The following is an 11,116-nucleotide window of genomic DNA, read 5'->3' on the forward strand; positions in this document are numbered from 1 at the left end:
GGGATTTTTATGGTCAGTTTGAAGAATGACAGAAACATCAGAGGTGTAAAAATGGTAAATGGATCTGTCTAATTCCTGAGTAATGAACCTATGAAATTAGGCACCCTACGGACATTTATGCACAGACGCAGGAACACTGCCGTTCTGTGTACGGTGGCTCTCCTCAACTTCTGCACCATAAATGTGTGTTTGCTATACGAGGGAACGCGGGAAGAAAAGAGGAATTCATGTTGGTGTTTATTTGAGCTTCGTCCAAATCCAACTTGGGGCTGCTGCATTGGCATGTACTCTTCACCAAACCCCAGCCGCTCCTGTACCCCCGGCCACATACACGTAGTGTATGCACACAACACAAATTCTTACTACTCGGACCAACACACACACTTGCCCATCCTGCCTGTATCAAGGTGTGTTTGTCTTTCCCTGCCCACGGCTTCAGGTCCTCCCAGTGCAGGTATTTCCCCCGTTGTACCCACATACACACAGGCGCTATAGAGGTGTGTGTGTGGGGGTGTGTGTGTAAACTGAGTGTGTGAAGCACTTGCATTGATAATCTGGAGCTCAGAGAGAGTCAGTCTCACTTTGTGGCTGTCTCCTCACCTGAAACTTCCCTCGCCCTGCTCTGTTCCCTTTTTGGCTTCTCATTCTATAGCACCACCGTCTGCGGACGCACTCGGACCTCTTACGCTAAGTCATCACCTTTCTGTCGCTGTCACCATGACGCCTACACCACCGTTGTTCCTTCTACTGCTTGGTCTGATAGGTGCTCAAGCCAACATGGACCTCCGCACAGCTGCTGCCATGGGTAAGAATGATGACCCCAAAACTTTACTGATGAGGCCAATCTTAAAATAATTCATAAATATCCCCATTTAAGAAAAATAACAGGTAAATGAGATGGAGGGGATGTGAAGGTGAACTGATCTATTTGTAAATGGAGAGTGCTTGTCTGGGAGCATGGTGCCTGGCGTTGCTGCTTCCACCACCACAGAACTGCGTAAAGTCCTGGATGGTGATCACCCAGGTAGACAACCGGTTCAACTTTGAATCGTGCAGTTGTTATCAATTACCAGTGGAGTCTCATTTATCCATGATCTGCACTGCAAGCTCAACTTTGCATCATAGAATGGACAAGAAAAGAAAATAGAATACACAAAAGACAGTTAAAATACTGCATTTTGGAAAAAGGTCAAGTTCTTAGCCTTAATTGAATTAAGTGGACTTGGCTTAATGATGCAATTTGTAAAACTTAAAATAATGTAATTCCATAGTAGAATCATGTTTTGATTTTAATAATTCTAGTAAATTAGTATTACAAATGTGTGCTTTTTTTGTATTGGTGCTGAGTTCATATCCCTTCAAAACTGCATGGATGCTTCAGGATGCTGTGTTTATGTGTTTGGTGAAGTCGTTAAGAGGGAAGAACGCACAGAACGAGAGGGTGAAGGGCGAGAAGGGAGATTTGTGTTTCACAGACAGTTGAAGTTATAGTGAGTCTGAACTTAAGCAAATAAATTCACGAATGGTTTGAATCCTGCCATCCTCCCCCTGCTGGATTCATTTTCTTTTCTCTAATATAACTCTCACAAAATAATTTTTCTCTCTTTGACCACATTACAAAGTCCTGGGTAATCCAAAATAACATGGAAAGCTTCTTCACCAGTAATATGTGCTATGTATTTTTAAAATACATTTGGGAAGCAGAATTTCATGCGTTTAAGGAGCTGGGAGTTTAATTCGTCCTTGGCTTTCTGGTCATTTTTAATCTCTCGTACACCCTCTCCACCTGCCTTGCTTCGATGCATCCAGTGCGCATATATATATATATATTACATACCCTCCTTCACCAACTTTCCCTGATTATTTTATGATTGTCTTTTGGAGTCCAGGGTAGGGGTGTAACAGATCGCAAAATACACGGTTTGGATTGGATGACTGCTTTCACATGTTAAAATGCTTTATTGCAATGTGAATAATACTAGTGAATTTAAAAAAATAGCCTTTGCCAAAATCATAAACATTAATAACAAAAAAGAAGAGAAAGAAATAGAACAAAGTAGATCTTAGTTTGTTACTTCAAATTCAGTGGGCTCATGCAGCGCAGGGCTGCAGACACTTCTTCCCCAACTCCTGATATTTTGAAGTGATTCTTTCTGTGTTTGGACCCAGAGGTGCATCAAGCCCGCACTGCCTTGAGCGCAGCACGATTCAGCAGAGGCTGATTGTTTTTATCAGGCTACTTTCACTTGAAGGCACAAAAGTGTAACCTTGCTCACAGTCTGAAATCATTGCAACTCTGCATAGAAATTTGCACAATTATTACTTTAAAAAACAAGTCCGGATGCCTCCTGGACGCCTCGCTGGAGAGGTGTTCCGGGCACGTCCCATTGGGAGGAGGCCCCGGGGAAGACCCAGGACACGTTGGAGGGACTATATCTCTCGGCTGGCTTGGGAACGCCTTGGGGTTCCCCCGGAGTAGCTGGGGGAGGTGTGTGTGGATCGGGAGGTCTGGGCGACTTTGCTTGAGCTGCTGCCCCCGCGACCCGACTCCGGATAAAGCGGAAGAAAATGGATGGATGGATGGATGGATGGATGGATGGATGGATGGATGGATGGATGGATGGATGGATGGATGGATGGAAAAACAAGTCACCATAACAATAAATCTCTATGTCACACTATCACATAGATTTTGCAATTAATCTGCAGTTCACTTGCATGCCGAACCATGGGTCGTGGTCTGTATGAATCATGAATTACTAGTCTGAGGCCATCGAGATAGTCCCAGGTATACACCTGTTAAGCAAACAGCTTAACACATGTACTGTATGATCATATAATCAGCTCCTTTGTCTCTCTCCACATGTAGCGGCAGGCTTGTGCAAGACCCGTCCCACAGATCTTGTGTTCATCATTGACAGCAGCCGAAGTGTTCGGCCCTCAGAGTTTGAGCAAGTAAAGGTCTTTCTGGCAAAGGTTATTGAGGGGCTCGATGTTGGACCCAATGCTACCCGTGTGGGAGTTGTCAACTACGCTAGCCGTGTCAAGAATGAGGTACACTAAGCAGACTTCTCCATCTCAACAATGGTTTTAATTGTCAAGTTACCTCAGTTGGCAGGTCCCAGCTGACTGTTTTTTACTTAACCTCTAGGTGTCTTTGAAGACACACCGCACCAAAGCCGGACTTGTAAAGGCTGTGACAAAGATTGAGCCTCTTTCCACTGGAACAATGACGGGGTTGGCTATCCAGTTTGCTCTCAATGTGGCCTTCAGTGAGGGCGAGGGTGCTCGTGCCAAATCTCCTGATATCAGCAAGGCCAGATACACTTACACGCAGTTGCACGTGCTTTCTCTCACCACATTCCACTGTTCATTACATCTAATTTTGGACCTGATCCTCTACAGGTTGCCATTATTGTGACAGATGGGCGCCCTCAGGACAACGTAAAAGATGTGGCTCAACGTGCAAGGGATGCTGGCATTGAGATATTTGCCATTGGCGTGGGACGTGTGGACATGAGCACCTTGAAGCAGATGGCAAGCGACCCCCTGGACGACCACGTGGACTACGTGGAGAGTTACAGCGTAATTGAGAAGCTCACCAAGAAATTCCAGGAGGCCTTTTGTGGTAAGAGAATGAAGAGTGGATACCAGGCTAGATATCCAAAAGTAGGATGTTTTTGAATCTTGTCTACAAAATCTGATGAAGACAGAAATGACTTCTAGGTGGTTATAATAGAGGAAATATATTACAAAGAATTATTGCCAGGCAATGCACAGGGTGAGATGAGAAAGAGGGCGAGTCTACTTCATTGTCCACGCCTTCATCTTCAAGAAGAGCTGCTGATGGTAAGGTGTCAGGGTTTTCATCTATTCATTCCAGTTTATTACTCCCTCCCATTTGTCCTCTGCTCTTCACAGAAAAATACTATTCATTTGATCATTTAACCATTTTAAAATATTTGCAGGCATGCACGAGGGCATCAGGGCAGGAAGAACCACTGGAATGAAATTTACTCTTGTTTTTCAGTCACATGATTGAGAGGCGAGACTGATCTCTCTGTAATTACCAAATCATTAGCGACAATCTTTAATTCTCTAATTAGCAATGCCCTTAGGTACTCCCCTTCTGCAGTGGTTTTGACTGCTGACACTCGCTGTGCAGCAGCAAATCCTTCTGTGGAGGTTTTTGTCCAATGGCGGAGCTGCATGTCCACAGCATCGACTTGTTATTGGATGGAACCTGTACATCACGATTGAAAACAAATTAATTTTTTTTTAAGGCTATTCCAGTCTTTTCCACCTGTGTTTATTTTAAGGATCCATTGAACTCCTGCATGTCCTCCTATTTAGCAAAATCTGCTCACCTCAAGTGTTTGATACAAATGATCAGCAGGTCCCAATGGATCTTTAAAGGTTCATGCCAGGTTCTCTCATTTCCAAACTGACATAGTTTCACTCTCTCCTCCTAACCCCAACCAATCCCCTGCGTGTTTGTGTGTGCCTCCACATTCATTCCACTGTGTGCATGTTCATGCACATACACACACGTGCACACAGTGTCAGACCTGTGTGCCACTGGGGATCATGACTGTGAGCAGGTATGCATCAGCACCCCCGGATCATACAAGTGTGCCTGCAAAGATGGCTTTACCCTCAAGGATGATGGCCGCAGCTGCAGTGGTGAGTGTCTGTGTGATTGTGTGTGTGTGTGCATGTGTCAAAATGTACAGGCGTGCATCAAAATGAGATGAAGAAATGTCTCCAAGCTTTGACACTACGTTGTAAAGGGTCAACATATGTCATTTGCAGCCTGCAGCAACTCGGCAACAGATGTGGTGTTCTTGATTGACGGCTCAAAAAGCGTACGTCCTGAGAACTTTGAGCTTGTCAAGAAGTGGATCAACCAGATCATCGACAAACTGGATGTTGATGAGAGTAAGGCTCACGTTGGCCTGGTGCAGTACTCCAGCTTAGTCAGACAGGTTTGTTAGTTTTTTTTTTTGTTTTGTTTTTACCAAATATTTTTATTAGAACCAAACAAACAAATGACAAGAATAATTTTTTTTCTTTTTTCTTTTTTTTACATATGCACCCATTGATACACGTTTTAATGCAAACAATATAATACTGACACAATAGTGCAGTAAAAAAAATACAATACAATGCAAAGTTGTTTTTTTTTTTAACCAGAAAGAAAAAACATGCACATCTCAGCACCCCAAAGGTTTATTGTGTTTTGTCCATTAGCACCTTCTGTCTTTACTTGACTCACCCGTGACCTGTGGTGGGCACAGTGAATCTAAAAGTTAGCGTCGTTAGCCGCTAGTCCACTAACTGAACGCTAAACCGATAAACTACTAAAACATTTAACAGCTGATTTTCATTCTATGAATTTAGCTTTGGTTTGTTTGACCTAAAGAGCTGAAATGTAATTGTTGTACTGTAAACATAGAGGTTCCCAAAAAGGTTTAGGCTAGCATGTCAAGGCCAGATGATAATCAACATGTACAATGAAAAAATGAAATTAAACTGGAGTTTATGTTTTATTTACAGTACAGACACCATTAAATGAATAAGAAATATTAACAACTAAAAATACACTTGGAAAATTATTTTAATAATGTAATGGATTTACGCTGGACTGACCGCTTGCACCCGCGTTTCCTCGAGCTGATGCTTGTTACATTTGCATGATGTGTCAGTATTTCTTATTGGTTTATTGTATAAACTCCATAGGAACAAACATGTATGACTTTATAGCCATTTTTTTTTACCATGAAACTTCATAAAAAAATGTTAGCTGACTTCAAATTAGTGGAACACAATTTAGCAGAAGCTAATTAGTTTGCTAATGGTGTTTAAAGTTGAAATGCTAATCTAAATGAAAATGTTAGCTTTGCTTGTTAGCCTATTGATTGGCTGATCTGACACCAAACTCTCCTCTTCCAGGAGTTCCCCCTGGGCCGCTACAACAACAAGAAAGACTTGAAGGATGCCGTGAAGAAGATGGCGTACATGGAGAGGGGCACCATGACCGGACAGGCTCTCCGCTACCTGACTGACAACAGCTTCAGCCATAGCCAAGGCGCCCGGCCTGGAGTCACCAAAGTGGGTATTGTCTTCACTGATGGACGCAGCCAGGATTACATCGGAGATGCTGCGAAGAAGGCCAAGGCAAACGGTGAGCAGGCTGGCGTCAATGCCTGAGTGTGATGTCTTCAGAAAAATGCTGACTTTAAAAGCCGTGTGTGTGTGTGTGTACTAGGTTTTAAGATGTATGCCGTCGGCGTGGGCAATGCAGTGGAGGACGAGCTGAAAGAAATTGCCTCTGAGCCAATTGGGGAGCATTATTTCTACACTGCCGACTTCAAGACTATGAATCAGATTGCCAAGAAGCTGCAGATTAACCTTTGTCAAGGTCATAATTATCATTACATGCTACGTTATTATATAATAATGCTGGAATATGCAAAACTGAACCTGTGCCTTCTGTTCCTACAGAGGACGACCCCTGTGAATGTGATTCCCTCGTAAAGTTCCAAAAGAAAGTACAGGACGCCATACAAGCATTAACAAAGAAATATATCCTTTTAAGGGAAGAGGAACAGTGTAAATATGAGTTGGGGGCGGGCGTTTTATGAATGTTTTTATCACATGTTCTGCCTCATTGTTGCTGTCCTTGACAAAGTGCTTACTAGAGAGTATGTCGAAGAGGATCGCTTTGCTGGAGAACAAAATTGTCTGAAAGCTCACATCCCACTCTCACCATCTATATGTTCACCCAACCGCACATATACACACACATACACACAATTTTACTTACTGTAAAATACTGAAGAGGAAGCCCCATGCGTGTGAACCCTGACCTCTGCTTGCAGCCTGAGCTCTCCAAAACCCTAAAACCACATCAGTCCCCTCCTCTGTCAGCCTTACCTCCTCCACCCTTGGTCTCCTGGGACACAAGGAGCCGGTTACCATGGGGACCAACGCCTGTTTGTGTGTGCGCTCCGAAGGTCATCCTCCATAGCCAGAGCCTGTGTGTTTGTTAATAAAAGTCTTCCCTCATAGGGAAATGGTGACGGAACGCTTAAAGGGGTTTTCTTTGTTCCTGCCAAGGTGTATATTGAGAATCTTCCCAAACTCAACAGGGCTTCTATCCTGCTGTGTTAAAAGAAGCCACACGTTGCCCTCACTTGTTAACCCAGGGCCAAAATATGGCCATCAGGTATTGCGAAGACTTTGTGTCCGTCCGTCCATCCATCTGTCTGTGCATAACTCCAATCCTATTACTGCCAGGGTCTCCAAATTCACAGTGACCATTCTTGGGACACAGACCTTGGACAAGTTCAAAGATGGCTAACCTTGACCTATTTTCAGAGGTCAAAACATCACATTCTGTTTCTTATTTTTATGCTCATACGGCCAAGGGTATTTTAGCATTGCGTTATATTTTATTTGTTACTGTCATCTTTCCTCGTCACTCTCTGATTTCTATCTGAAGGCTTATAATGCAAAGGTATATAATTTACATTCACGGGTAAATTAAAGATGATACACACATCTGAAAACAAGGTCATACTTTTGTTGATATATTTTCCAGAATAAGGATTATTCAGAAAGAGTACAGGTGTACATACAGTGTACAGTAAATATGGTACAATTAATATGATAAACATGTTAAACTGTTCTACATTAACACAACAGATAAAGATTTTTTTTTAGCGCAACATGATTTCATTGCACAAATCGCTTAGAACCCAGTGAGTATTTTTATGTTGAAAAGACGTTTAAAAAACGTCTACACCCACTGTTGAAAACAGTCTGAAAATTTACCCAGACTGAGTCTAAATATGAGTAAATTAAGTACTTGTATTTCTCTTTTGGTAGTTTCTGTTTTTTGTGGTATTGTCAAAATGCAGAAACGCTGTCCTTCCTCAAAAGGATACATATATAGTCCATGGGACAAGCAAGTTTTCGGTACTACTTACGGTGACAAAACAACACTTAGAATCCAGCCTCAGTGTACCATGGCCTACACAAAAAATGTAATACAGCAATCCCAGGGTGGCAGCTGTAGCCAGGTCGGGGTCAATGAATGATTATACAGAGTTAAAAATATTAACTGCTCCAGTCATCTTGAAAACTATACCACGTTATTTATCTGATCATAATGATTCAAAGAAGGTATAGTTTGGACTATATATTACTGAACGTTCTGGAGTTACGGGGTAAAAATAACAAAAATGGTGACAAAGGTCAGTTTCAGTTTGTACAGGGGTCAAAAGTTAATGCTCCAATTTTGGTAAGAAGTGATGCAAATCATTGTGTGGGTTAATAGGGTTCTAAAAAGGAATAATTTTCACCATCTGTCATACTTTGTTATCATATTAACACATGTCACAAGTCATAGAATCCAATGGACGTCGACCCTGTTTGACCTTTACTTCAGAGACCAAACACCAACACAGTCAAATCTATTTCATTTATTCTCACAATTTGGGGCGGCTGTGCCCTCTGGTGTTCAAGAGATGAAGCTTCAGCCACTGAGCCAGACTGACTTTGGAAATCTAACAATAATATTACATATATGAATTAGATATTCTGATATATACATATATACATTATATATTAGTCAAGATACCCTCACCCCAATGCTGTACAATTTGAAAATAAACTAAATTTTAAACCAGTTTTTAACATATTTTCACCATAACCATTTTTTTTTTGTCTATTCAACATTAAAATCCTCCCTTTGGGAAGTCTTAATTAATGACCATAACATTTTTTGTTTGTTTGTTTGTTTAAACTACCAACACACAAATTATACTTTGAGACATCATTCTGGCTGTTGAGAGACAGTTACAACACCGTCAAATATCACATATATAATCATAATAGTTTACAAAAGGACCAGAAATAAAAAAAAAAAAAAAAAAATGACCAGAATATAAATTGATTTAAGCACCAATTGAAATACAACATTTGCCCCAATTGGGGGAGTTGAATCTTAAATCTGATCTCATCCTTATTATATGCTCTTTTAATTTAATGAGTTACAATGTCATAGATTTATTTTTATCACTGATTTGCATTTTTACGGTACAAGCCCATTTTTAAAACTAGAAATAAATAAATATGCCAAATAAATAACATTTGATATTTTGTCAGTGGTATTTGGGAACAAAGATCAGACTGCTGACATTTTATAGCTTCCATGTTAAACTTCTTAACACGCATTAGTTAGAAGTGGAAGTCATTATGAAGTGTCTTATTGCGAAACACTCAACATCAAAGTAGGGGAAGCCGGGGCACAGTGGATCAGAAATGTTGTTTTGTGGCAGCATAAACACATTATGCATAGGTTTAGGTCATTCTATTGTGGATTTAATACAGCAAGTTATTGTTTATAAGACTGTGCTATTTATGTCTCCCCAACTGTAATTTACAGGTGTTTAAAATTGATTTTAAAATTTTTGATTCCCTGTGCCCCAGACACTAAAAAAACAGATGATTATAAAGATTTCTTCAAAATTATTAAATACAACCCCTGGCAAAAATTATGGAATCACCGGCCTCGGAGGATGTTCATTCAGTTGTTTAATTTTGTAGAAAAAAAGCAGATCACAGACATGACACAAAACTAAAGTCATTTCAAATGGCAACTTTCTGGCTTTAAGAAACACTATAAGAAATCAAGAAAAAAAAATTGTGGCAGTCAGTAACGGTTACTTTTTTAGACCAAGCAGAGGAAAAAAATATGGAATCACTCAATTCTGAGGAAAAAATTATGGAATCACCCTGTAAATTTTCATCCCCAAAACTAACACCTGCATCATATCAGATCTGCTCGTTAGTCTGCATCTAAAAAGGAGTGAACACACCTTGGAGAGCTGTTGCACCAAGTGGACTGACATGAATCATGGCTCCAACACGAGAGATGTCAATTGAAACAAAGGAGAGGGTGATCAATCTCTTAAAAGAGGGTAAATCATCACGCAATGTTGCAAAAGATGTTGGTTGTTCACAGTCAGCTGTGTCTAAACTCTGGACCAAATACAAAAACATGGGAAGATTGTTAAAGGCAAACATACTGGTAGACCAAGGAAGACATCAAAGCGTCAAGACAGAAAACTTAAAGCAATATGTCTCAAAAATCGAAAAATATACAACAAAACAAATGAGGAACGAATGGGAGGAAACTGGAGTCAACGTCTGTGACCGAACTGTAAGAAACCACCTACAGGAAATGGGATTTACATACAGAAAAGCTAAACGAAAGGCATCATTAACACCTAAACAGAAAAAAACAAGGTTACAATGGGCTAAAGAAAAGCAACTGTGGACTGTGGATGACTGGATGAAAGTCATATTCAGTGATGAATCTCGAATCTGCATTGGGCAAGGTGATGATGCTGGAACTTTTGTTTGGTGCCGTTCCAATGAGATTTATAAAGATGACTGCCTGAAGAGAGCATGTAAATTTCCACAGTCATTGATGATATGGGGCTGCATGTCAGGTAAAGGCACTGGGGAGATGGCTGTCATTACATCATCAATAAATGCACAAGTTTATGTTGATATTTTGGACAATTGAAAGGATGTTTGGGGATGATGAAATCATTTTTCAAGATGATAATGCATCTTGCCATAGAGCAAAAACTGCAAAAACATTCCTTGCAAAAAGACACATAGGGTCAATGTCAATGAGCAGATCTGATTTGATGCAGGTGTTAATTTGGGGGATGAAAATTTACAGGGTGATTCCATAATTTTTTCCTCAGAATTGAGTGATTCCATATTTTTTTCCTCTGCTTGGTCTAAAAAAGTAACCGTTACTGACTGCCACAATCTTTTTTTCTTGATTTCTTATAGTGTTTCTTAAAGCCAGAAAGTTGCCATTTGAAATGACTTTAGTTTTGTGTCATGTCTGTGATCTGCTTTTTTTCTACAAAATTAAACAACTGAATGAACATCCTCTGAGGCCGGTGATTCCATAATTTTTGCCAGGGGTTGTATATGCTGATGCATATACAATCTATAATCCAGCAAATCAGCTATGTAATGTGTGAGTGTTTTATATAGTGATATAAGTCCTTTAGAAATGATTACAAAT

The 11,116-nt window shown here is 40.5% G+C and overlaps 1 protein-coding gene across 1 annotated transcript in view; it reads left to right on the forward strand.

Moving 5' to 3' along the window:
• matn1 (matrilin 1) overlaps nt 1-7,235 on the forward strand; it is a 29,430-nt gene extending 22,195 nt beyond the window's left edge. Inside the window, exons 2-11 of the mRNA XM_034161246.1 lie at nt 496-805; nt 2,870-3,054; nt 3,152-3,316; nt 3,406-3,628; nt 4,561-4,683; nt 4,813-4,985; nt 5,953-6,184; nt 6,269-6,421; nt 6,505-6,585; nt 6,699-7,235. Coding sequence (XP_034017137.1) covers nt 718-805; nt 2,870-3,054; nt 3,152-3,316; nt 3,406-3,628; nt 4,561-4,683; nt 4,813-4,985; nt 5,953-6,184; nt 6,269-6,421; nt 6,505-6,585; nt 6,699-6,748 — 1,473 coding nt within the window. The 5' untranslated portion in view covers nt 496-717 and the 3' untranslated portion in view covers nt 6,749-7,235. The remainder of the gene's footprint in view (nt 1-495; nt 806-2,869; nt 3,055-3,151; nt 3,317-3,405; nt 3,629-4,560; nt 4,684-4,812; nt 4,986-5,952; nt 6,185-6,268; nt 6,422-6,504; nt 6,586-6,698) is intronic.
• Nucleotides 7,236-11,116: the final 3,881 nt, after the last annotated feature.

The sequence above is a fragment of the Thalassophryne amazonica genome, chromosome 20 (assembly GCF_902500255.1).
Source record: "Thalassophryne amazonica chromosome 20, fThaAma1.1, whole genome shotgun sequence".
NCBI classification, from domain to species: domain Eukaryota; kingdom Metazoa; phylum Chordata; class Actinopteri; order Batrachoidiformes; family Batrachoididae; genus Thalassophryne; species Thalassophryne amazonica.